A 24,594-nucleotide genomic window follows, 5' to 3' on the forward strand; every position below is an offset into this window, starting at 1 on the left:
GAGGATAAAGGATCCTTTCTTTGAGATGTGACGTTTTCTTTAAAACATCTTAACTATTTGTCCTGTGAAACAATGAGTTTGTTTTTATTCAATGTTCCAGTGCATGTTTTATTAGGTCTTCAAACCGCAGGTTAGCACAAGCAGGTTTTTTTGCCATCACGAATTAGTTCCTCATCAGGCTTGCAGGGTTTTTCAAAAACTCAGTTTAAATGTTATGCCACTGCTTCAAGGGTGTGGCACGTTTTCCGTTGAACCAATGGAAGTGGGGGTTGTTACGTTGGGTGGGGCATGAGGGAAAAGATTTTGCTGAGCACCTGAAGCTGCCACTCAACACATCAGCAGCCCAGAGAGGAGAGGAGGTGTCAGTCTGCAGGTAAGCTTACCTATCTGTTCGTCTACTTAACTTGTTACTACTGTTTAGTGCAGTGAATGAACTCATCTATTGTGTTTGACACTGACAGGTGAATGTAAAACTCCTGATTAGCCTAGGTCGAACTATCAGAACACCAGAAACATGGATAAGGACATGTTCACAGAGTCAGCAGAGCTTGACTCATGATTTTACACAGAATAAGCTTAAATTCTTGATCATAAACAACACCAGATGAAGATTGAAAGGGTCAAAGGTCACAGCAACTGGAAACTCTAATTTTCATCTCTGCTGTGACTGGATATTTTATTTTAAGGGACAAAAAAAGTTGCTGGAAGGTGAAAGTCATGCTTTTATTTTTCTAGAGGCAAGATGTTTGCTTCTGATTCGTACTTAGAGAAAACAGACTGATCATCACTTTCTTAAGGACTGTGTGATGTGGAAAACCAGAGCAGTGCAGTCACATTTTGTTTTACATGATTGTAATGGTTTGATTAATTTACAACAATAAACATAATTTCCTAGAGTATGCTGGTTCCAAACTGTCAGGAAAATAACAACAGTTTTCACTTCACTTCTAGGTAATAAACATTTAACAGGACAATCACAACAAGTCAACTGAACAGGCAGCAAACAGTTAAATACTTCTGAGGAATTAAGTTTTCTATTAAAGGAACAATGTTTATGAATATTGATTTGGGTTTTAATTTAGCTAAAATTACAGTTTTCTTAATAATTAGTCCAAAGTGACTTCCTTTGTCTTAGGCGATTACAAATGTCGCTGTGTCATCAACACTTCAGCAGAATCTGGTTTTATGGGTTTTAGTTGTTCTGCAGGAAGAGCCCTCGTTTGGTAATGAAGAAGCAACTTTTATGATGAAAGACTGCAGTGTTTTCTGCAGTTCTCATGAGGACATGACACCCACGCCTAACGTTCATGTTGCTCATTTCCCAGTCAAATAGCAGAGGTAAACAAATGAGTCTGCACGTTAGATTATTTACCACGTACAACACAACAGAGGACAGAGCTCAGACATTTTATTTATGGAGGCCAGTGCCACAAAATTTGGATTTGATTGGACAGAATGATAATGCCTTACTTCATCTTTATTTGCATATTATGGAAATTGAAAAGGAACCTTTTAAGTTTTTAAATTACATAAGTTTTTGCTGAAAGACATTGGATTAACCTTCTTCCTAGTCTTTATAGATCCACATTAACATGAGACTTTTTTATAACCAAAAAAAGTCTCCTCGGTGTCCGTTTAATAAAACATTGTACTAGATTGTTGACGTGTTTATTTCTGCTCTATATAGGTGAACATTGTAACATGTGAGTGTATACTATGGGGACTGACTCACTGTTGGAGACTCAGTCCTGGAGGTTGATGTTTGTTAATAAACCTTCAGGTGACAACATAGTGACCAGATTCCTTGTCCTCACCAGCTGCGGCACTATCATGTCCGACGTGACGACTTCCTGTCAGGAGTTTGAGGTGACTGTCCACACCTCGCCTGGTTCCACCTGCGGAACCTTCAGCCGCCTGTGGCTCAGCCTGATTGGATCACAGGAAGAGACTCCGCCCATCAGTGTGAATGAGGGCGACCGTCATCTCCTGCCCGGGTCGGTGAGTTTCACTGAGCTTTCTGTTTGAGATTCAACACCAGTGGAGCAGAAAACTGAATTTGAAGGTTTGTTATTTACCCTGGTAACAATCAGTTTACAAATCATCTATCACACTCTAAACGTATGCACACCTACAGAGGCAGACAGGTGTGTAGGAGAGGACCAGAACGGCCGGCAAACTGAAACAGAGGAAGCTCTGGGACCGTCCCAGTGACCCAAATCTTGTTCTGATTAAACATAATATGCAAGTTAAGACAGTCTGCGGGAGCTTCCTCTGTTACAAATCATCTATCACTACGCTGATAAAGGCCACAGGAAGTAGCTGAGTGGCCTGGAAACATTTTCTCCAGCTGAAATCCAGACTTCCTCTTCTGTTATTGTCAGTTCTGGAGCGTAAGTCTTTCTCCTCTCCTCCTGTTTGAACAGGTTTGTCCGGTCCAGGTCCGGACCAGTCAGTCTCTAGGTCGCCTGGTTCTGGTCCGGCTCCGGCTGGAGGCTCAGACAGGGTTCCCAGACCTGGACTGGCACTGCGGTCGTGTGGAGGTCCGCAGGCTGACAGAAGGAGAGGGGTCAGAACCCGAGGATCCAGAGACACAGGTGTTTCTGTGTGACCGGTGGCTTCGAACGGCAGATGGGGACGTAGAGCTGCGCAGTGGAAAGTGTAAGTGTTCTGTTCATGTCTGATGCTTGAATGTGACCGGTTCAGGATCATAGTTACAGTTACATCACAATTTTACTTTATATCTGGTTCTAAACATTTTACGTTCTCATTGGGTTCAGTTATTATAACGCTTCTCCTCTACAGTGTGTTTACTGAACGATGAGACAGAGGAGAAGCTGAAGCAGCACAGACTCAAACACCTGCAGCATCGGCAGGAGCTCTTCAGGTAATCTGAAGGAGAAAAGACTGAAGGTAGTTTGATGAAGGTTAACATTAAAGCTCCATACAGTATAAAGGTAGATGTTTGTGTTAAAGCTCCATACAGTATAAACAGAACATTCATTTTAAGTATATTGATCCGCCCTATCATGGAAATTGGTAGCAGAAACTGACTCTATCGCTGGGTTATAACTAGTCTCTACTAAATCTTCAACTTTCGGGGTAATTCTAATGCCAAGATAAGTGAAGCTATTCCTAACTATTTTGAATGGTGTTTGGGGGATTTATTCTTTCTGAATGCTTTAGGAAAAGTATAGCAGATTTTGATTCATTCATTTTGTAAGCTTACATAAAGCTAGACGTTTGTGTTAAAGCTCCATACAGTATAAAGGTAGACGTTTGTGTTAAAGCTCCATACAGTATAAAGGTAGATGTCCATGTGTAGTGTGATTATAAAGCAGCTCTAGGTTCTATATTAATACTGTTAAAGTATCAAAGCCTCAGTCCAGAGAGAAATGCACACAGCCTGTAAAAACAGCCTTAAAACCAGCTGTCAGGACTTCTTCAGATATAGGTTTAAGATCATCCTTTCACGCTGCATTGTGTTGTTGTAGGTGGAGACAGTTTGCAGAAGGAGCTCCGCAGTGTGTGGACATCAACAGTCTGTCTGAACTGGGGCCGAACCTCAGCTACACACACAAAAGGTGAAGTCAAGCCTAGGAAAACAGACTCAGGACAGATCTGCAGTGCAGGATGAGTCTGAATTGTGTTTTTCTCTTTGTCCTCAGCTCAGCCCCAAACCTGTACTACTTGAGGGGCTTTGCCAGTCGAGCTGAGGCATGGACGAGTTTCACAGAGCTGGAGACAGTTTTCTCCCACATTGGACATGGCAACAACATTGCTAGTAAGAATAACAACACATTTAAAACTAAAGCACCACTCCTTAGCTGATGCCGTTCATTTAGTGTCAAGGCTGATGAGGAGGTTAGACTTTATTATAATGCACCCCAGGAGATGATTAGGAACATCAACATAAGTAATATGCAAACAGATCTCAGCAGCTCTCCATTGTATGAGCTTTAAGTGTTTAACCCTCCTGTTGTCCTCCTGGGTCAAGGAAGAAAGGACGGAAGGAGGGATGAAGGAAAAGAAGGAAGGAAGGAATAAGTAAGGAAGGAAGGAAGGAAGGAAGGAAGGAAGGAAGGAAGGAAGGAAGAAGGAAGGGAAAAAAGATTGTGGAATGAAGGAAGGGAAAAAGGAAAGAAAGAAAGATGGAGGGAGGGAACAGATTTGTTCAAGGAAGGAAGAAGAAGGAAGGAAGACGGGAAAGGGGAAGGAAAGAAAGATGGAGGGACAGAGAACAGATCAGGTCAATTGGATCAAAAGAGGAAGGAAGAAGAAGTAAGGAGGGAAGGAAGGAAGGAAAGAAGAAAGGGAAAAATGATTGTGGAAAGAAGGAAGGGAGAAAGGAAGGATGGAGAAAGGGAACAGATTGGGTCAATTTGACCCAGAAGGACAACAGGAGGGTTAAGTTTACATTAAGTCATATAACAGGCGCTTTTGTCAAAAATGACTTACAAGTGAGGACCCTCAGTGTAAATATGGCATGCTACTTCATATCATCTAAGAAGTGCAGGAGATTATGTCAGGGCAGTGCTGGTTGAATATGTGAGGGGAGGAGGGGCTTTCTGATGGGTTCAGTTGTTGATTCCATCCCAGCTGAGAACATGAATCAGATGAGGTGGTGCAGGTGGATCAAGTGACCTCACAGCTGTTGTTGAGTTGCCGACAGACTAACAGCGTATCGTGTCTCTCAGGGTTCGTCAGGACTCACTGGATGGATGACTGGTACTTTGGTTACCAGTGTCTGAACGGCTGCAACCCCCTTCTACTGCATCGGCTCCACATCCTCCCACCAAACCTGTCCGTCACCCCGGAAATGCTCCGCCCCTTCCTGCCTGAAGACTCCTCCCTCCAGCAGGAGTTACAGGTGTGCATTCAGGAATCTGAATTCCAGATGTTCTCAGCTTCCAGCTGTGCTCTTAATCACAGCCGCTGTATCTTCTTCTATCCCGTGCCAGCGAGGAACCATGTACCTGCTTGACTACGAGGTTCTGGACGGAGTCCCAGCCAACGTGATCAATGGGAAGCAGACGTACCTGTCTGCCCCTCTGTGCCTTCTTCACCTGAACCAGCAGGAACAGTTGGTCCCCATTGCCATCCAGGTAAATCCACATTGTCCTTGTGGACAATGGTTTCACTCTTAAGTTGATTCGATGGTTTGTTCTTGATCAGGTTCCGACAGGCCCGACTGGACACGCTGATTCTGGTCGAGTTCAGGTGGAGGATTACTCCGGTCGGCTTCTTTTTTTTTTTTTGCCGTGTTCGGGTTGGATTTGGGTCGAAAATTGACATTAAATGACTTGGATTGGGTCGGGTCGGATTTTAATTTTCAGGCCCATTGAGAACTCTCTTACATGGTTTTATTTTTCCTGGGTAACCTCCTCCTCCTTCCAGGTAAAATGTCTGACCAATAAGAGAATAGTTGGTGCCAAGTTGACGCTTGGCATTTGTTTACAGCTTTGGACCGCTTGGAACTGTTACTGTGTGAACACAAATGGCCCCCCAAAAAGAATGTACAACAGTTGTATCGGTTTAGTTTCTAAATCGAAACAAAGCAAACGAACCACAAGTGTGAATCCACCGTAAGTCGATAAATCTCCGTCCTTTAGCTGCAGCAAACGCCAGGCCCTGAGAACCCAGTCTTCCTGCCCTCTGACCCCGGCTGTGATTGGTTGCTGGCTAAGATTTGGGTTCACAGTGCTGACTTTCAGTGTCACCAGTTGGCCTCCCACTACCTGAGGACCCACATGCTGGGAGAGTTGTGCTGCGTGGCCACCTTGCGACAGCTTCCAGATGTCCACCCACTGCACCAGGTCAGATCACACAACATGTGCAACTGTTCTTCTGAAGTGGTTTGATGATGGGAATAAGTTCCCCAGCAGTTTTTATATCCAAATGTTCTGTCACTTGTACAGATTTTCTAATCATCCCTCTCCTGTTCTCTAATTGGTTGACAGCTGCTGATGGCACACATCAGCACGTCGCTGCAGATAAACTTCCAGGCACGAGTATCGCTGCTGGCTGCGAATGGGGTTTTTGATAAGGTCAGGGCTACCATCCATAAAGCGTTAATAGATCAGTTAAAAACCATAACAACAACAGTAACGTCTGGGTTGTCAGACTGTTCACAATCTTCTGGAGCTGCTAATGTTAATAATCAAAGTGTGGGTGAGATGCAGCTGTTTTCCAGACAATCTGTCCACAGTAGAGACAAAGGGACAAAGTGTCTTAGTGGATGATGATCTGCCCATTAAAGGGGAATTGGCTTTTTTTTTTTTTTTTTACAATCTGGACCTTATTTCTAGCATAAAATACAATCCTTTACTCACCCAGATAACTTTGGTGTCATTACGAGTCCTTCCAACGAAATTATATCCAGCCGTTCATTTCACCAATATTTTGTTATGATAGGCTAGTGCTAGTCCCCTCTGAGTCCGGGGTTAGCTGTTATCAACATCCGGGGTCTGTAGGTTGAGCTACTGACCTCTGACCTGGATGATGTCATCTCGGCGCGGCATGGCTTGTTTACCTGGAAGTTGCTACTGCTTATACTATAGTTCGTAACTGCGTGTTTCCGACTTGTCAGAACAAAATGAGCAGCTCGATGAAGTTCAGCTTCCACAGGCTTCCTCTCCACAACCTGGACTCACTAAAGCTCTGGCTAGTTGCGCTAAAAATGGACCCGAATGCTGAAGCAGAATGATTATTATCAGAATGAGCCGGGCAGCGGTCAGAGATGACATCATCCAGGTCAGAGGTTAGTAGGTCAACCTACAGACCCCGGATGTTGATAACAGCTAACCCCGGACTCAGAGGGGAATAGCACTAGCCTATCATAACAAAATATTGGTGAAATGAAGGAGTTTCGCCACAGATAATGTGTTATTTAGAGGCTGCATTCTGCTGCCCTGTAGACTCACGTTATATGGATATACGCGGCTGGATCTAATTTCGTCGGAACGACTTGTAATGACACCAAAGTTATCTGGGTGAGTAAATGATCGTATTTTATGCTAGAAATAAGGTCCAGATTGTAAAAAACGACAATTCCCCTTTAATTACTAAATAGCATTTGTTTATAACTTCCTCTGTGGGTCCGGTCCCTCCAGGCAGTCGGCTGTGGTCTTGAGGCGTTACCTGTCCTCCTGTCTCGCGCCTCACAGAGGATTCAATATCGGTCCCTGTGCGTCCCAGATGACCTGTCAGACCGCGGCGTTGATGAGCTGCCGCAGAATCACTACGGTCAAGATGCACTGAGGATATGGAAGGTGCTGAACAGGTAAGCAAACGCACCTGAGCCGGGCAAAGACTCCTTGTTAACCAGCAGGACAGTTCATATGTGTCTCTGTGTGTGTGTGTGTGTGTGTGTATGTGGCAGGTTTGTGGTTAGCTGGTTGGATCTGTATTACCATGCAGACAGTGATGTGCAGCAGGACTCTGAGCTTCAACACTGGATCACTGACATCAACACACACAGCTTCACACACAACTCAGGTGTGTATTTGTTTGTTTTGTGGATTACTGTGTGTACTTTGCAGCTGAGCCGGTGGTGTTCTTCCCTCAGGTTTCCCTCAGGATTTCCAGACCAAAACAGACGTGTCTAAGTTCATCACCATGATCATCTTCACCTGTTCGGCTCTCCACGCTGCCGTCAACTTCTCCCAGGTGATCCAGACACAGGACAAACACCTGCAATACACATACACATTTCAGAGAAATAATTACGGTATTATGATTATCACGATTATTATGCATCAATACATTTCACAACACTATGAATGTGTAAAATCAATTATAGTCAAAATATAATTACATTACTAATCTCTTAATATAGGTCCAGTTATTAATCCCCCAGGGGAAGTGTTTGAAATATTTAAGTCATTAATTGTCATCGATACCAAATGTTTAAGTTTATTTTAATCATTTTTTTACAATACAAATAAGAACAAGCTAACATTTAAATTCCTACCAATTCAGTGTTACTTTAGATAAATGGACCAGTATCTGTGCATTTACCTTTACTTTACACATCTGCTGATATGGTTCAGACATAATCTTTTTTTGGAAAGTGATGGTATATAGGAATCTTTACGATTAATTAATTGTGGCATTTAATACCGCGATTAATTGTGAAAACAAGTAATTGTGACATCCCTAATCGAGCGCCTGAACCGAGGTCCACACGAATAGACAACAATTGCAGAGATGAACTGTGTGAAGATGCACTTATTTATTCATGGACATTTTGACCTAACATTGTGAGGCAGCAGCCGACATGCTAACCACATGCTAACTCAGACTGTTTTTTCCTCCTCTGCTACATTACAGGATTTGTTTTTCTTTCTTTCTTTATTTCATTTTATTTATTTAAAGGACAATGTGTGCTTGCATTGATCATTTTCAAGAAATGAAAAGATGGGCAGACCAGATTTTAGCAGAAGCTAATTTCCACCTGTTGTCCAACATACAACATAAACCACACCATACAATAAAACAATGGATACAAAACATCCAATACAAACCCAACTTTCAACCACATTCCCTACAATAGCAAAAAGGAAAAGGAGTGCTTTGTATAAGGCAGGTGTAAATTTGCAGAGGTGCCTATTAGAGAATAATGCGGAGCATATCAAAAAAAGTCCTGAATACCAGCAATGGTAAACTGTAGTGCAAAGGAGCCGTACACACCAGAGATTCAAAGTCCACACAGAAATGCCTAGAACACATCCATGCGTCAACAATACAAATACAATACAAATACAATACAAATACAAGGCACGATACATAAAATTTCAGAGGAGGTTTTCCTTTTGATTCATCAGGTCAAGTGCTCTACATCTCTGTCTCTGTGTCTCTGTGTCTTTGTGTCCTCCAGCTGGACTTTGCTCTCTGGATTCCAAACTGTCCAACTTCCATGCGTCGTCCCCCTCCACAGGTCAAAGGCTCAGCGACGGAGGACGACATCATCTCCTCTCTGCCGGATGCAAACTCGTCCTGTCGAGTCTTAACAACACTGGCTATGCTGTCACAGCCTGCTGCAAACTTTGTGAGGCTCTGCCTACACTGACCAAGAGTTAAAGAGAAACAAACACATAGATTCTAGTCATCACGGAGGAACATGCTCTAACATGCTAACATTTTTATCTTGGCTGGTTACATTCACATTCATCAACCAAGCATTAGGAATAGTTGACACACTACAACTATGTTAGCAGGTTAAACATTATTGCATAGCAGAATACTAAATGCTATCAACACATTGAATAACAAGAATCTGAGGGACCCTGGAAATTAATTAGCAATCATTTCAACATCTTCTGAAATTGAAGGCGAATCATAAATTATAAATATTATATATATCCCTCCTCTTGTGTTAAGGTCGCCACTGAACCGTTTTTAAGTTTTTGATGCATACAAGTACCACATAAATTTGTTTATTGCATCAAGGCTTTTTGACTTAGTCAGGAACCTCTATTTAGACAAAATAAAACAGTTTTCCCGCCCCCACAAAATTCTAAAATGCTCTGGTTAAAATTATGACATTTGTGATGTTAGGGTCGGTTTTGACAAAGTTATAATGATAAGAACAATAATGAGAGTTAAAACTGAAATCATGAGTGCAAAACCAACATTTTCATGGATAAGGAAGCTAACAAGAGGAAGGTTAAATTGAAGTCAAGGAGCATACTGACAAAAAAGGCCCAGGGGCCCACACCAAAAATATTTAAACCAACATTTTCATGGAAGGAAGCCTAACAATGTAACCAAGACAAGAAAAACAAATTGGATAAAAAATGTTGGCAAGGAAATAAAAACTTGTCGGCCGGCAGAAGTCTCTATTTCAATATTCACCAACAGAAAAACCGCAAAGAATTTCCACAATATATTTCCTCATATTGAGCACCTGGTTGGGGTGAAAATGTTTTACAGGAACAGCAAACTGTAAAAAAGCAGCAGCACAGCTAAAATGAAACTTGTGTTCTTCTCCCCCTGCAGGTTCCTCTGTGCCACTACACCGAGGCTCTCTTCAGAGAGGACATCCACCGCAGGCTGGTGGAGGAGGTGAAGGCCGAGCTTCAGACCGTCTCTAAGCACATCTCAGAGCGAAACAGGCAACTTGAGCTGCCGTATCCATACCTGAACCCCAGCTGCATTGACAACAGCGTGGCCATTTAATCCAATCAAACACAATTTATCTGATCAATGATTTGTGTTGCATATTATGGATAAAGTTCATGTTGTAGTCTCAACCTTTTATTTCATTTTTCTCCACCTGAGCAGCTTATTGTTGTTTTCAACTGTGATGCTGTGATGTCATGTAATTAATCACTGCTTTGTCCTGTTGTGGATGTGAGAGGCTAACAGGCAGAAACATCCTCACACTGGAGAGACTGGAGCAAAAAAGGTTTAGGTATTTTTGTTCAAAACCGACCCGGGGTGAGGGTGATCAGTTTTGTGATCAGGAGAATTATTCTGCCAAAAGAAAAATCTCATATCTTTCACAGCCATTGTACCCAACCAGAAACAACTCTCACTCTTGCAGCAAACAGACATTAAAATGAATCTTGTTAATGCTTTGTGTTTTTATTTCATCGTCTTAAAAAATAAATTAAATAAAACAAACAATGACTGTGTGCAGATGTTGGAGCAACCTGCTCTACAACCTGCACAGATAAATAATTGATGTTCACTTGTTCATGCAATAGACTGATCTTGAAATGTGAAGGCACAGCTGTCTGAACTGAAATCAGTGATAATAATGAAACCGGGGACAATATATAGCAGTGGCACTGAGAGTCAATTCAAATCACCTCTTTTAAAACAGAATAAAAGTCTGACGTGAGGCTGTTCACAGACACTGTGCTCTGAGCTAGACGCTAACATGCTAATATTTAGCAGGTTTCATGCTCACCACTTTAGTTTGGCATGTTAGCAAGCTAAAACGTGCTAGTTAACACTAAGCGGTGAACACAGCGGCTCTGCAGGTGCCTGATCAGAAACGTGAGTGATGGACAATCTAAAATATGACCTAATGACACTGTGAGAGGTTGAGGAGGGGGGGGGGAGAGATGTGGAGCCTGACCCAACACTACAGTGGGGCTTTCAGATGGTAAGCTAGAGGAAGCTGTGACATCATAATAATTACACGTGTTGAAACCTGCTAATACTAAACACCTGACAGTAACACTGAAATGAATTCAAACACACATCTACTTCCTGTGTGGTTATTTTCCAGACATTTTTGCAACTGTTTACAACCTCTGCTCCTCCAGCGTCGCAGGTCTCATTGTAAATAATGAATTAGTCCATGTTTAATAAATAGTTTACTCTTAGTACATCACTGACAGGCCAGGTTGTGGGAGTCCTCCTGATTGACTCCAGTCTGAGGAGGAATGTGGCCATTCAGAAGACTGATCTATGACCCTGATCACACCTGCTGTTACCTTCTGTGGTTCACTTGATCACAGTGGTCAGTGGTCAAGCCACTGAAGGACCACCCAGTCTACTGACATCCTCTGATGGACTGCTGCCCACTCTAGTCACAAATTCTGAAGGACTCGCCATTTAGAGCCATGATTGATTCCTGAAGACACAGGTTAAAGGACAATTCCGGGCAAATTCAACCCAGGGCTGTATTTTCCTAACATTTTAGGTCTAAAAGAAGGAATCTGAAGATTTTCAGTTGAATTGCTCCTGTTTTGCGGTAGTTGTGTCTGTCCCCGCATCGCCATGGCAGAAATGAATGGGAGTGGATGCAAGCCAAGTTCTACTGCTTAGGCTGTTTACATCCCTCAAAGCCACAGACAGCATCAGGTGGCTACTCAAACATGCACCCAGAAGTTTATTTACTTCAAGCAAGCCAATATGTTTGTAAAACTAGATCTAATTCAAAGTCTCCCGGAGCGAGACCCAAGTTGACGCTCGGTGTGTTTACGTGCAGTCGGAAGCTCCCGTTTGTGTCATAAACACAGGAATATCAACTCTTGACTTCCGCTCCCATTCATCCCTGCCGTGGCGATGCGGGGACAGACACAACTACCGAAAAACCGGAGCAATTAAACCGAAAATCTTCAGATTCCTTCTTTTAGACCTAAAATGTTAGGAAAATACAGCCCCGAGTTGAATTTGCCCGGGAATTGTCCTTTAACAGCAGGTGTGAGCGGGGCCTGAGGCGCAGTGGTCAACAATTATTCTATCCATTTAGGTTTATCAGTGGATCCTTATCAGAGGCTGTGTTCTCTGTATTAAATAGTTAACGTCTGATCGTCACAGTCTTTTTTTATTGATCCACCACATGACATTTGTTGTTGTAAATAATGTCCAGCAGGTTTCAGCGAAGGTCCAGCATCAGTTTATAGAAGGTCCGGTTTCTTCTTTTTTTTTGTAGTCTCCTCACCGCCTCCTTGTCCTTTCACCTTAACCCCCCCTCCTCATCTCCCTCTAGCTGACAGGATCCACCACCAGGACTTTACATTCCCTCTTGGCGATCTTGTCCAGTGACAGCAGCGATTTGTCCTGTGGCGGCAGGTAGAGGGGCCGGCCCACCGGAGAGCCAACAGGAGGCGTTATGGCCCGTCGCTCCATGGCACTGCCCGTCCTGAGGCACACACACACACACACAAACACAAGATTAAAGGACTTCAGTAAATCCAGTGACATTACCCTCCACCGTCTGAACTCTTTTACCTCATGATGTGGGATCGGGATGGCTGCTGGTGGGAGAAGGACTGAGATCGACCCAGACTGGCCTGGTGCCGGTCCAACAGGTCTCGAACCGCCGGGCTGGATGGGCTGTTTTTACCTGGGCCATGACGGGACAACACAGTGATCTTTACAACCAGTGAGACCGAATGACACCCGGCAGTGTCGAAGTCACATCTTTGACATTTCTCAAAAGCCCTGTGATTGGGTAACAGACGATAGCTTCCCAAAACTCACCAGCAAATGCTCTGTGTTATAAAGTTAAAAGAACAAAACCTAAAGTTTCCTCATGGTCGTATCCCTTCCCCACTCAGATTAGTTCCAGTTACTTCTTGTGTATCCAGAGTCACAGGAAATATTCACTTTTGAAAATGTGTCCAAGTCCTAGGGGGGCAGGTTTAACCCTCCACCTAGCAGGCCATGCACCTGTTCTGACCTCAGCTTCTTTCGTTTGCTGCAGCTCATTGAGTTGAATGTAAATTTGACTGAAGTTAATTATGCTTCAGATGCATCACAAGTTAGTCTGTGATTTCTGCTGTTTCTTTGTTTGGATGAACTGAATTTTTGATATTTGTTAGAGTTATTAATCCCTTTGTTTCCTAGTTTAGATAAGTTTACTGATTCAACTCTCATTCGCCTTAGGTCACATTCATCTTGACCTTTGACCTCTAACCACCAAAGTCTAATCATTGGATCTTTGACTCCCAGTGGGGTTCAGTGAGGGAAAATGAAAAGTCTTACGTGACAGCGGCCGAGCGTCAGGCGGAGGGTTGGACACCGAGGCCGTGAACTGCAGCTTCAGCTTCATGTGTTGACTCAGCTGAGAGACACAGAACACATCAGACTATCAGGCTCCGACACCTCAACAGGAACCACTGTTCATTTCATCAATGAAAACTAAGACTAATTATGGTTGTCAGTGACATTTAAGACAGTGGCGGTGAGAAATGAAAAGGAGATGTTATGAACATTCATCACCACCTCGTACAGTCCCGGCTTCAGGACCTGGAACGCCACACTGAAGGACAGAGTGCTTCCTTTACGACAGTGGCCGAGGTTACTGAGGGGTGTGTGACACACCACGGCCCCAAGTGCTGTATCCTCTCCTTGACCACGACCTGTACACACACACACACACACACACACACACACACACACACACTGTTAGTTGGACAATGGACAGCAATGTCATTTTTAAAGCTTATGAAATCAACATAGATTCAAACTTTACGTTCAAAATTGCAGCTCGATTTGCAGCTTTAAAATGAAACTGAGGAACCTTCAGTCCTGTCATCACTGACTCTGTGATACTGTGATGCATCTTTGTCACTTGTGTTTGAAGTCTGACAGACAAACTCTTTTGTGTTATTTAAATTCTATGTGATACGTTTTATTTGTTTTCTATGTGATCTGCCAAAGGAATGCAGATGTAAATGAGCTCCCAGCTAACTCTGGTGCAGCGCATCAAATGGTCCTTGACTTATCACTTCCTGCTTCATAAGGAGGCGGTCCTTGTGTGATCCAGACCACCTCTGAATGAGTTTGAGTGATCAGATCTCTGGTGTGTCCTGAACTCACACCTGATCAATCACCTGAGACGGACATTAAAGGAGAAGTGCTGTTTTTTACAAGCTGGACCCTGTTTCACTGTCTAGTGAATCATAACAACATATTGGTGAAATGAATGACAATGATAATGTGTTATTCGGAGGCTGCATTTAGGTGCCCCCATCACTCCCACTATATGGATATACGCGACTCTCGAATGGATCTAAGTATTGTCTGAAGTATCCCAATGACACCCAAGTTAACCACTGTATTTGATGCCAAAAATAAGGTCCAGGTTGTTAAAAAACAGCACTTCTCCTTTAACACCAGGTCTGAATGGGGTCAGTACTAATAAACCTTCCCTAGCATTAAGCCTCTTCCATAAGAACATGTTTCCGTTATGATTGATGAGCTATGTTTCTCCCTCTTTCATTAACAGTAACACACACTGACCCTCTGGAGTCCAGACAAGCCGCACAGCCAGGAAGTCCTGCAGGTTGTTGAGCAGGACGTATTTGACCTTGAAGTGCTCCTTCACCCTGACGGTGCTCGGGCAGCTCGCTGTCATGACAAACCGTGGTCGGTCCAGGCGGATGCTGGGCAGCCTGAGAGGGAGGAGGGGGTCACATGACTGATTCAAAACAGACAGTCAGGTCTGGTAACACTTTATAATAAGTTCACACTATTAAGCATTAGTTAAAGCAGAAGTAAGCGATCCGGTCGTTTTGGCTAATGCTGCGTTCCAGGCAGGCTTTTGAAACCGTAAATTACAGCTTCAAGTCACAACTTACGACTTTACCTGTGAAAGTCACTATAACGGCCACTCGTAACTTCCGACCCGTGAAGTCGTACCAGATCGAACTGGTACGACTTCACAGGTCGGAAAAACACGAGTTGCCTTGAACGCCCTACGTCACCACATTCAGGCGCATCCCTTGGCTGCACACACAGCCCTGCATGCCGGTCTCTCTCCTCATTGGATAAAACTTGTAGGATACGAGAAAAGTTTTCTCCTCGGCTCAGAGCAGAGCAGAGTGACTGAGAGACCCGTGTTTCGGTCCAAACACTCTATGTAAGTGATTGCTGTTGGAAGATATAACTATTTAAGACTTATATTAACACAAAAATATCACTTACTTCTGCTTTAAGCTTTAATTACATGAATATTAATTAGTATGTAGTTTACAAACACAGTTAAAAATGTTTACTCATCATTGATAAGCACTAACTGTATTTATAAACTACATACTAATGAGTATTCATGCGTTATAAATGAAGAATTCAGTAATTATTAATGCTTAACTAATGCTTAATAGTGTGTACTTCTTATAAAGTGTTACCTCAGGTCCTTGATGGGACAGACCATTCACCTGCCTGGTTCTTACCTGTAGTGGGTGTAGATACAGTTGGTGAAAGGCATTTTGGGAGTTGACCACTGCAGCACAGCGACGAGGGGAACCTCCAGGCCCTGAAAACACATCAACACACACATGGACCTTCAACATACTAGGATCAAATACAGAGCATACTGTTACCAAAAGAGTGTGCTCATACTGGTGAAGTAAAAAGAAGTTTGTTAATTCCCGCTGTTCCTCTTCATTTGATTAGTTTCCTCTTTAGGCTTTAAAACCTGGTTCAGTGTCAGGGTTACATTTTGGAAGGGACAATACATTTAAAGTCTTGATGTGCACAAGTCAGACTAGAACATTGTTTTTATCTGGGGAGACAACGAAAATTTTATGTTTCTGAATCTAAACTTGTTTCCGGTTGGTTTTTCACACAAATCAATGAAGCAGAAAATGCTGATCAAACACACAGTTTAAAACAAACAATAGAAAAACGATGGAAATATGTTAATGAGGAGAAAATTAAATTAAATTATCATGATGATTTTTTTGATTGTCTAGTTTATTAAAAACACTGACAACAATTTGTTAAAAATAGAAATAAATAGTAATAGATTCCAATGTAAAAATTCAGGAAAGTAGAATCAAACTAATTTGAACTCTGCAGTCATCAATTAGATTATTGATTAAAAAAAATGTGAATGCCTGGATGCCTTTGAGACAACCACACAAACAGTCCGCACCTCGTTGGAGTCGTCCTGCTGCATGTCGTTAAGGTGCAGTTGGAACAGGAAGTCGTGCTCCTCCAGAGCGCTGAGCATGCTGGGAAGGTGACCGGCCAGGCTGTCCACCCTGCAGAAAGACGCCATGCCGACCTCGCCTGACTGGTGGCTGCAGAGCAGGAGAGGAAGCAGAGTGAGTCTGTCCACCATCACAGTAGGATTTACCACAAGGTCACGTTACAGCTCATCATTTAACACACACACGTCAAACTCAAGGCCTGGGGATCATATCCGGTCCCTAACACAACTTTTATGTGGCCTGCGAAAAAATGTCATATTTCTATTATTAATAGCCAGTGATGGGAATAATGGCGTTTAACATAACAGCGTTACTAACGGCGCTACTTTTTTCAGTAACCAGTTAACCAAAAATGACTGTTTCCCTGTTACAACGCTGTTATGGCAATAAAACACGCCGTTACGCTGTTATGCCGTTACTTGACTCAAGACGTCTCATCAGAAAATAATACACCGTTTAAGTGTAGGACGTTATATACACATTTTGTCAGTTCATCAACTGGTTGGGAAAAGTTTATCTGGAACTAACCAACTCACTAGTACTCACTCAGTATTCCTCCACACAGGCGGGCTCCACGACACCCTGTATCACTCCGCCTATCAGCTGTCTGGATCGGGGGTGGAGTGATACAGGGCGTCACAGAGCCTGTCTGTGTGGAGGAATACTGAGTGAGTTGGTTAGTGCTGTAGTTAGATAAACAGAGGTTAGGGACAGAGGTCATTTGACATATTTGAGCATTTTATAAAAACACTTACTTAAAAAAAGCTTAGTTACGTTAATGTCCAACTATCATATAGTGACAGTTCCAGAAAATATGATTGAATAATTGTTAGCAACTGAAGCTTTAAAGTTGGAGTTTTAATGGGGTGTCGATTAGAGCAGCCGTCCCATATATAGAGGCTATTAGTCCTTGCTGCAGCCGGCCCCATATCAAATCCCGATTCGTGCGGCCCTTTGCTGCATGTCTTTCCCCCTCTCTCTGCCTCCCCATTTCCTGTCTTTCTCATCTACAATATCAATTAATGGCAAAAAGCCCCCCAAAAAAACATTGTACGCCCCAGTGTTGACATCAAAATGACATCATACACCAACCTCATACAAACATCACAACATTACTACATTGTGCCTCAGTGTAACAGTGACAGTGGCACGACAGAACAAGCCGGAACATGTTTGTTTACGCACCACACGTTGTCCACCAGCAGCACAGAGCCGTCGGGCATCATGGGAAGGTAGGAGGCGTTGAGGTTGGGTAGAATCCGAACATCCCGGACACTCACCTCCTCCTGAGAAGACTCATTCAGCACTGACAGGAGGGGCAGTGGGGAGGATGAAACATGACAAAATACAATGTTAACGCATTTTATTTGAAGAAGTAAAATACTGTGAGTGTTACACAAAAGGGCCATGAAACACCATGCCAAATTTGAATGAATGAAAATAAGGCCAAATATACAGTGTAATCATTCAAACGTGAAAACATAACTAGTATTCCTCCCTTTGGAATATGGAGTGGTTCCTGCCTGTTGACTGATGCTAAACCTGCTACAGATGTGATGATGAAATGACCTTGTACCTTTGAGGACGACGAGGTGCCGCCCAGAGACGGTCATCTGTTTACAGCGGACAGTTGGAGGCGGCAGGACGGTCAGCGTGGTGCTCACTGAGGACGAGGACAGGAAGACGTCTGAGCTCTCAGCAGTTACATATCAAGAAGCAACAAAAGTTGTGCATGGTTCATTCTATTTCTATTTCATCTACAAGTGCAAATAGACCTGAAGTACCTGTAGCCTTCCATACTCCCATGGATCTGTCCCACCCCAGAGGTAAACCCTTAGTGAAAACCATAAAACATCCCAAAAGAACTGCATATTGGGCCAGTGTAATCACTGGGATGCAAACTTTCAGACCTGCTCAGATGGAGCTGATGACTCGCCAAGCACAAAATCAGCAGTTTGGTGGATTCAAGGTGGATTTCAGGAACACAGTGTCATTTAAATTCAATTCAAAATGCTCAAATAAGCAATAATGTAGTATACATTGATATTTTGCACCTGATTTTTAAATTTTAGTGATAAAGTAAATAAAGTTAACTTTTGATTATCCAACTACTGGATAATAAATGAAAATTAAATTTGTTTTTTGATTTCTGAAGTTTGAATTTGAAACACATGGAAAAAGATTCACAATGTATTTGACTAATGTACTGTCATTTGTTTTTTTATTCATTTGTTGTGGGTCAGATCAGGTCTGGCTGTTTAAAAGACACAGAAGAAACAACAAAGAGCAGAGAAAACAACACATACACCCCCTTTTTTAAAATAAATCCACTCTGAGTCCATGCTGCTGTTGTTTACAGACCAATCAGCTTCAGTCACATTTAGACCACTCATTATCTGGATTTGGTAATGTTGATCAGACTAATCCACTCCAACTTTGCTTTGAACAACTGGGATAAAAGTAAGACGGATTACATGATCCTGGATAGCAATAGAAGGGATTTCAAAATCCAGATCATTTTGATCCAGATTACACCTTGAGAACAACTGGGCTAGGTGTGTAGATAAACTATCGGTTATCAGTGGCAGTGGAAAAAAACTGTTATTGTGGTAATGCATGACAAAATAGTTTGTCCTTTTCTTTTCAGTAGACTGACTTGCTGCTCACACAAGTGTGCATATAAAAGGTGTGTACTGTACCCTGAGCCTTGAAGGTGTTCAGGTCGTGTCTGAAAGTATGAGTTGGTTCTCGTTGCTGCAGAACACTCAGATAACCAAGTTCCTGCACCTCTGCTTTCTCTGCCTCCCTCTTCCACACCGTGACCATCACCTGAGCACAAAAACAACAGAGTTACCGTCCAAACTCACTCAACTCCTTCACAATTAAATACACAATCAACTTTCTATTGAGTCCGGAGTTGACCAAACAGACCAAACTGACCTTGACTTTGAGAGTGCTGACAGGGAGTTTGTCCAGAGAGACGGTGAGAGGGAAGATCACTTCATCCGTCAACACCACCGGCTCATCCAGTGGAGACTGAAAGAGAAATAGAGATTTAACTGCAGATGAATCAATCTAGGTGTCGTGTTGCCTTGTCTGAGGGGCACTGGGCTGTCCGCTACCGGGAAGTAGTGGACATTTTTCATCATCAACAACAACCACAAACAGGAGCTGAGGCTGAAGACTGATCATAAACCACAGTGCTTCACAAATTATAAGACACACAATCACCAAAGACCATATATGCAAAACCGAACATATTTGCCAGCTTCTGGATTTGTGCCTGAACACCACCTATTTCCAGTTTAACGGCAAATTTTACAGACAAAAACATGGCTGTGCCATGGGTTCACCAGTATCCCCTACTGTGGCAAATCTATACATGGAGGCTTTGAACTCCTTTGAAGGAACAACACCGAGCCACTGGTTCAGGTATGTGGACGACACATGGGTTAAAATCAAAACCAAAGAGGTGCAAGCTTTTACCGAACACATTAACTCAGTGGACAAAAACATCAAGTTCACCAGAGAGGATGTCAAGGATAATAGTCTGCCTTTCTTAGATTGTGACGTCCATATGAAAAAGGACAGGAGCCTCCACATTGGGGTCTACAGAAAATCCACACATGCAGACCAATATCTACTTCTCGACACTCACCACCCTCTGGAACATAAACTTGGTGTTATCAGAACCCTGAAACACAGAGCTGATAACGTGCCCACCAGCTCACAGGCCCAACGGGCAGAACACAAGCACCTGAGAGGCGCCCTCACAAATTGTGGTTACCCTAGGTTACCCCAGCTGGACCTTTGTGAAAACTGCAGCTGCTTCCAGAAAGAAAACGAGAAAAGAGAAAAAAACAACAACATAGTCATTCCGTATCAGAAAAACTCAGGAGAATCTTTAACAAACACCGTATCCCTGTGTATTTAAAACCCAGCAACACAGTCAGAGACTGGTACATCCCAAGGACAGAACACCACACACCCACAAAAGCAATCTGGTGTATGCAGTCCAATGCAACGAGGAATGCAAAGATCTGCATTGGAGAAACAAAACAACCACTGCATAAACGCATGGCCCAACACAGGAGAGCTAACTCCTCAGGCCTGGACTCTGCTGTCCATTTACATCTCAAGGAGAAAGCCCACTCCTTTGAGGACAGCAATGTTCACATCCTAGACAGAGAGGACAGGTGGTTTGAAAGAGGAGTAAAAGAAGCCATCTATGTAAAAGTAGAGAAACCATCCCTCAACAGGGGAGGAGGTCTCAGACACCACCTATCTCCAATTTACAATGCTGCCCTTTCATCCCTTCCCAGGAGATTCAACAATCTAGCCTCAAAGAAAAACAACTGTTCACAAATGGCCTCATGTGTCTCCAACGACTGTCGTTATAACAACATAGGGCAGTAACAAAGTCGAAATCAACTTTTCACCAAAGACAGTCACTTAAACGACTGTTGTTGGCACTTGAGCACAAAAGGGAACCAGTGACATCATCAGCCTTGTGAACGCCCACACAAGAGGTCAAATACCTGGTTAAAAAAGTAATTGACTGTCTCGATGCATTTTCTTTGGTGTCAGGCTTGAAGGTTAATATTAATGTGATCTTTTTGCTTTAAAAGACAAACCGAATAACCTGACAGAAATAGAAGGTATCTGTATTAAAGATGTTGTATCATATCTGGGTATTAAAATATGTAAGGATCAAGATAAAAGGGTTGACTTATGAGTTTAAAATAGAAATCAGATATTACATGCAGCTATTACAAAATATGAAAGACAGTAAAGCTATAAAAACCTTGGAATATTATAAATTATTGCAAACAACTATTTAATAATACCTATATAATATATAATATATAATATATAATATAGTGTTGGTACCTCTTTCAGTGTATATATGTATATATTTTTTGTTTGTCTGTTCATTGTATGTCTATTGTTTGAATATTTGTATTTTTGTATATATAAATATATATAAATGTTTAATTAAAAAAAAAACACCAGTTAGTTGGACCAGTCCCAGCCTGGTCAGATGCGAACATGAACTGATGAAGCCTCTTGATGAGAGGTGAAACGTCTTCCCAGACAAATAACTAAGTCCAGTTGCTTGCTTTTGTGATTATATGAACAGATGTCGTGTGTGTCTGCCCTATTTTCTGGCCTATCAACCTCAGCATCTGCACCACTGTACCTGAACAGGAGCCCTGCGGAACTCCCTGGACGCCGTCCCAGATGAGTTGTGGATGAGCAGCGGTTTGCAGTCCCTGAAGCTGCGGCAGCGGGAGTCCACCCGGCTTCCCAGCGCTGCGATCGCCGCCTCGGCCGCCGCGATGTAGTCCTCCTCACCGTCTTCGTTAGCCTCGTCCCCGCTGCTCTGGTAGTCGTGGTGATGCTGGTGGTGGTTGCCTCGGTGGCGGTTGCTCTCACCTGGACTCACGCTGGCCACGGCGCACAGAGAGCCGGCCAGCTCCCTCCATGCCCGGCTGCTGGCCGACTCTGTCCCAAAACCTGCAGCGCTTTCACTGACCCCTGCTGGAGACAGACACAGTAACAGTGGTTAGTCTGATTAGTTCCATCATCAGTACAGTTCTAGCTCTGGTTTAGTCCAGTATAAGTATATTGGACTTTGAGCTTTGGCTTGTTGATGATTCAGCCCTTGGTCTAGTTTCAGCTCCTGGTGTAGGCCTGGTTTGGCCCAGCAGTTACTAGAATATAACCTTAGTTTGGTCCAGCACTGCAAATACTTAAAATCTTTCCAGGGATATTTGTCTTATTTCTTGTCAAAATGTCTAAATTGTAGTCAAAACTAATCTCTTTCCACTTCAAATAAGTCTCATCAGACTCATCACCAAAACATTAACTTGTTTCAAACTAATTTTTAATTGAAATAAGTAGAAAAATCTGCCAGTGAAATCAAGTTTTTTGTGCTTGTAATAAGAAAGAAAAACTTGCTCCACTATCAGATTTTGATAGGTGAAAATATGCTTGAAAGCAGTAAAAAGTGTCTAAGCTACTTTTTAATGTGATGAGTCTTATTTTAAAGGAGCATTATCGCAAATACAGCAGTAATAGCAATACTCTTATAATGTTACAGAAAACCTGCATGTTTTTTCTCCTCATGTCCTACACTAGAGAACTTGTTCTTCTTATCACCAAATGAGGCTGCTCTCTCTCTGACAGCTGATTTTTAAATACCATAAAGCCTAACGTGTATGGAGGAGAGACACCCACTTGTTTATATCTGATAGCTATGCTCCGCCAGTGGCTCCATCTAGTGGCCGCAGTTTTGCATTAATGCTCCTTTAATAACTATTATAATAATAATGGATTACATATAGCGCTTTTCACCCAACACCCAAAGCGCTTTACAGAAACCATTATTTATTCATACACATTCACACCGGTGGTGGTAAGCTACGTGTGTAGCCACAGCTGCCCTGGGGCAGACTTTAGATTTGTTTTGACTAAATAAGACAAATATTCTTGGTAAGATTTGGAGTTTTAGCAGTGAGTGCTTGTTAGTGTGGTCCCAGTTTGTCCTCCGCTCTTTTTTCTATTAACATTTCATTTCATAATTAAATTGACAACAATGAACTGAACTAAACACAAATCAAACTCAATGAATATTGGTGGTTCTTCCTGTTAGTCTGGAAGGTGGGACATTATGATGACCATCTTCTCACTTTACTCGGTGTAGATTTATTGACAGGGACACAGATTATTGCTTTTGTTAAGTTTTGGTTCAAACTTTTATTTTAGAAATTTAAAATGTTCTGCAGGCTGCAACGTTATATCTCTGATCTTATGTCTGATTCCTCTTGTGGTGTATTACAACTTTGTCCTTATTCTGGTATGTTCTGAGCAGTATCAGGAAACACAACACACACACAAAAACAACAACAACAAAAAAAAAAAAACATTTTTCATAAATGCACACAGTATTAGGCCTACCCTTGTTAAAATATTAATATACTACTTTGCTTTCAGTTTCATTTGTGGAAAAAATACACGTTAGGCTACTAATAATATTTTTGTGTCACACTCACTACCTACTTCCCCTTTTATGAAAATAATGACACTACAAATTACTGAATAAAATGCACTTTTTTTTTCTGTATGGACACAACACTGACATAACAGAAATGTCTCGGCGTATTCTCCCCTTCCACCCTCCCATCTAGAGCCAGATGGGGGGCATCCTGCATCCTCCATCCTCCATCCCCCCCCCGCCTTACCGGGCCCGTCAGTCGGCGTCGCCCCAGCGTCTCTGCAGCGCAGCACCAGGAGGAAGCGGACAGTCTCCCCCAGATAGAGGTGGCTCCGGCGGGGGAGGGTGCGGTAGCGAGCCGGGTCCGACAGATCCGTGATGGGCACCGCCGGGAAATACATGAAATACTCGCATTGCGACTCCATCATCTGCACCATGGCGACGATCGGAGGAGGCTGAGCGAGCAGGAGCAGGACCAGAGTCAATGCACGGATACACAAGCAGAGAAACGTACACTTCCTGTTTCCACTATCAAAATAAAAGCACGGACCGAGTTACAGAGAGATGAAATTTAGACTATTGCGCCTCTCAGTGGCCATATCGTGGTAGACACTATGATATTGAGCTAAACATAAAATAGACATGAAATGCCAGACAAAACAGCATAGAAAATAATAAATGTCAAAATACAGCCACAACAACTGTTATTCTGATTTAATTTGTAATTTGTCAATCAAACCATAAAATTGTTTTCTTCTCATCTTAATTTATCTGATTTGAACAGTCTTTTTCTTGCTGTTGGTGTTTTTTGTTATCGTGGAAGTGGAAGCTTCATTTTTTTCTTTTTTATGGAATATATCTTTTTATTGGGAAAGGCAAATTTCCACCACATGCAGGGTTATTTTATCACAGAGTCAATGATGACAGGACTTAAAGCTGCAAATCGAGCTGCAATTTTGAACATCACCTTGGAGGCGTTCCATTAAGTTGTTGCTCTTACACACAAAGCTGACTGCCCGACGCTATGAAACAATCTCTTGCTGAAGATATTCTGGTGGATTTGATGGTTTTTACTGAGCAGAATTGAACAGATGGATCACAGGTTTGAATATTAACTCACTGATAAGCACAGAAACTTATCAACTCAAATGTTTGAATGTATGTTGATTCATAAGCTTTAAAAACATTGCTGCCCAACTA

General features: G+C 42.6%; 2 protein-coding genes across 3 annotated transcripts; one reads left to right on the forward strand and one right to left on the reverse strand.

Annotated features, from left to right (window-relative positions):
• Positions 1-326: 326 nt before the first annotated feature.
• LOC146975134 (hydroperoxide isomerase ALOXE3) lies at positions 327-10,372 on the forward strand. The gene is made up of 15 exons (XM_085796947.1): positions 327-373; positions 1,818-1,998; positions 2,424-2,658; positions 2,803-2,884; positions 3,492-3,581; positions 3,666-3,781; positions 4,695-4,867; positions 4,959-5,102; positions 5,610-5,813; positions 5,958-6,044; positions 7,110-7,279; positions 7,379-7,494; positions 7,565-7,665; positions 8,876-9,046; positions 9,997-10,372. The coding sequence occupies exons 2-15, from the start codon at positions 1,831-1,833 to the stop codon at positions 10,174-10,176; spliced, it is 2,037 nt and encodes a 678-aa protein (XP_085653073.1). The 5' UTR covers positions 327-373; positions 1,818-1,830; the 3' UTR covers positions 10,177-10,372.
• A 2,026-nt stretch (positions 10,373-12,398) lies between these two features.
• LOC146975135 (trafficking protein particle complex subunit 14-like) lies at positions 12,399-23,902 on the reverse strand. Of its 2 annotated transcripts, none has more exons than XM_085798820.1 (13): positions 23,642-23,902; positions 21,598-21,938; positions 19,338-19,433; positions 19,097-19,226; positions 17,974-18,060; positions 17,583-17,703; positions 16,340-16,487; positions 15,636-15,718; positions 14,704-14,855; positions 13,684-13,820; positions 13,444-13,522; positions 12,688-12,802; positions 12,399-12,598 (listed from the first exon to the last, which is right to left on the reverse strand). In XM_085798820.1, the coding sequence occupies exons 1-13, from the start codon at positions 23,829-23,831 to the stop codon at positions 12,442-12,444; spliced, it is 1,836 nt and encodes a 611-aa protein (XP_085654946.1). In that variant the 5' UTR covers positions 23,832-23,902; the 3' UTR covers positions 12,399-12,441. The 2 variants fall into 2 exon arrangements, with proteins under 2 accessions (XP_085654946.1, XP_085654945.1); XM_085798819.1 differs by having other exon boundaries at positions 12,400-12,598; positions 21,598-21,953; positions 23,654-23,902.
• Between the last annotated feature and the right edge of the window lie 692 nt (positions 23,903-24,594).

The sequence above is a fragment of the Trachurus japonicus genome, chromosome 14 (genome assembly GCF_045865225.1).
Source record: "Trachurus japonicus isolate A0001 chromosome 14, Traja_1.0".
NCBI classification, from domain to species: Eukaryota; Metazoa; Chordata; class Actinopteri; order Carangiformes; family Carangidae; genus Trachurus; species Trachurus japonicus.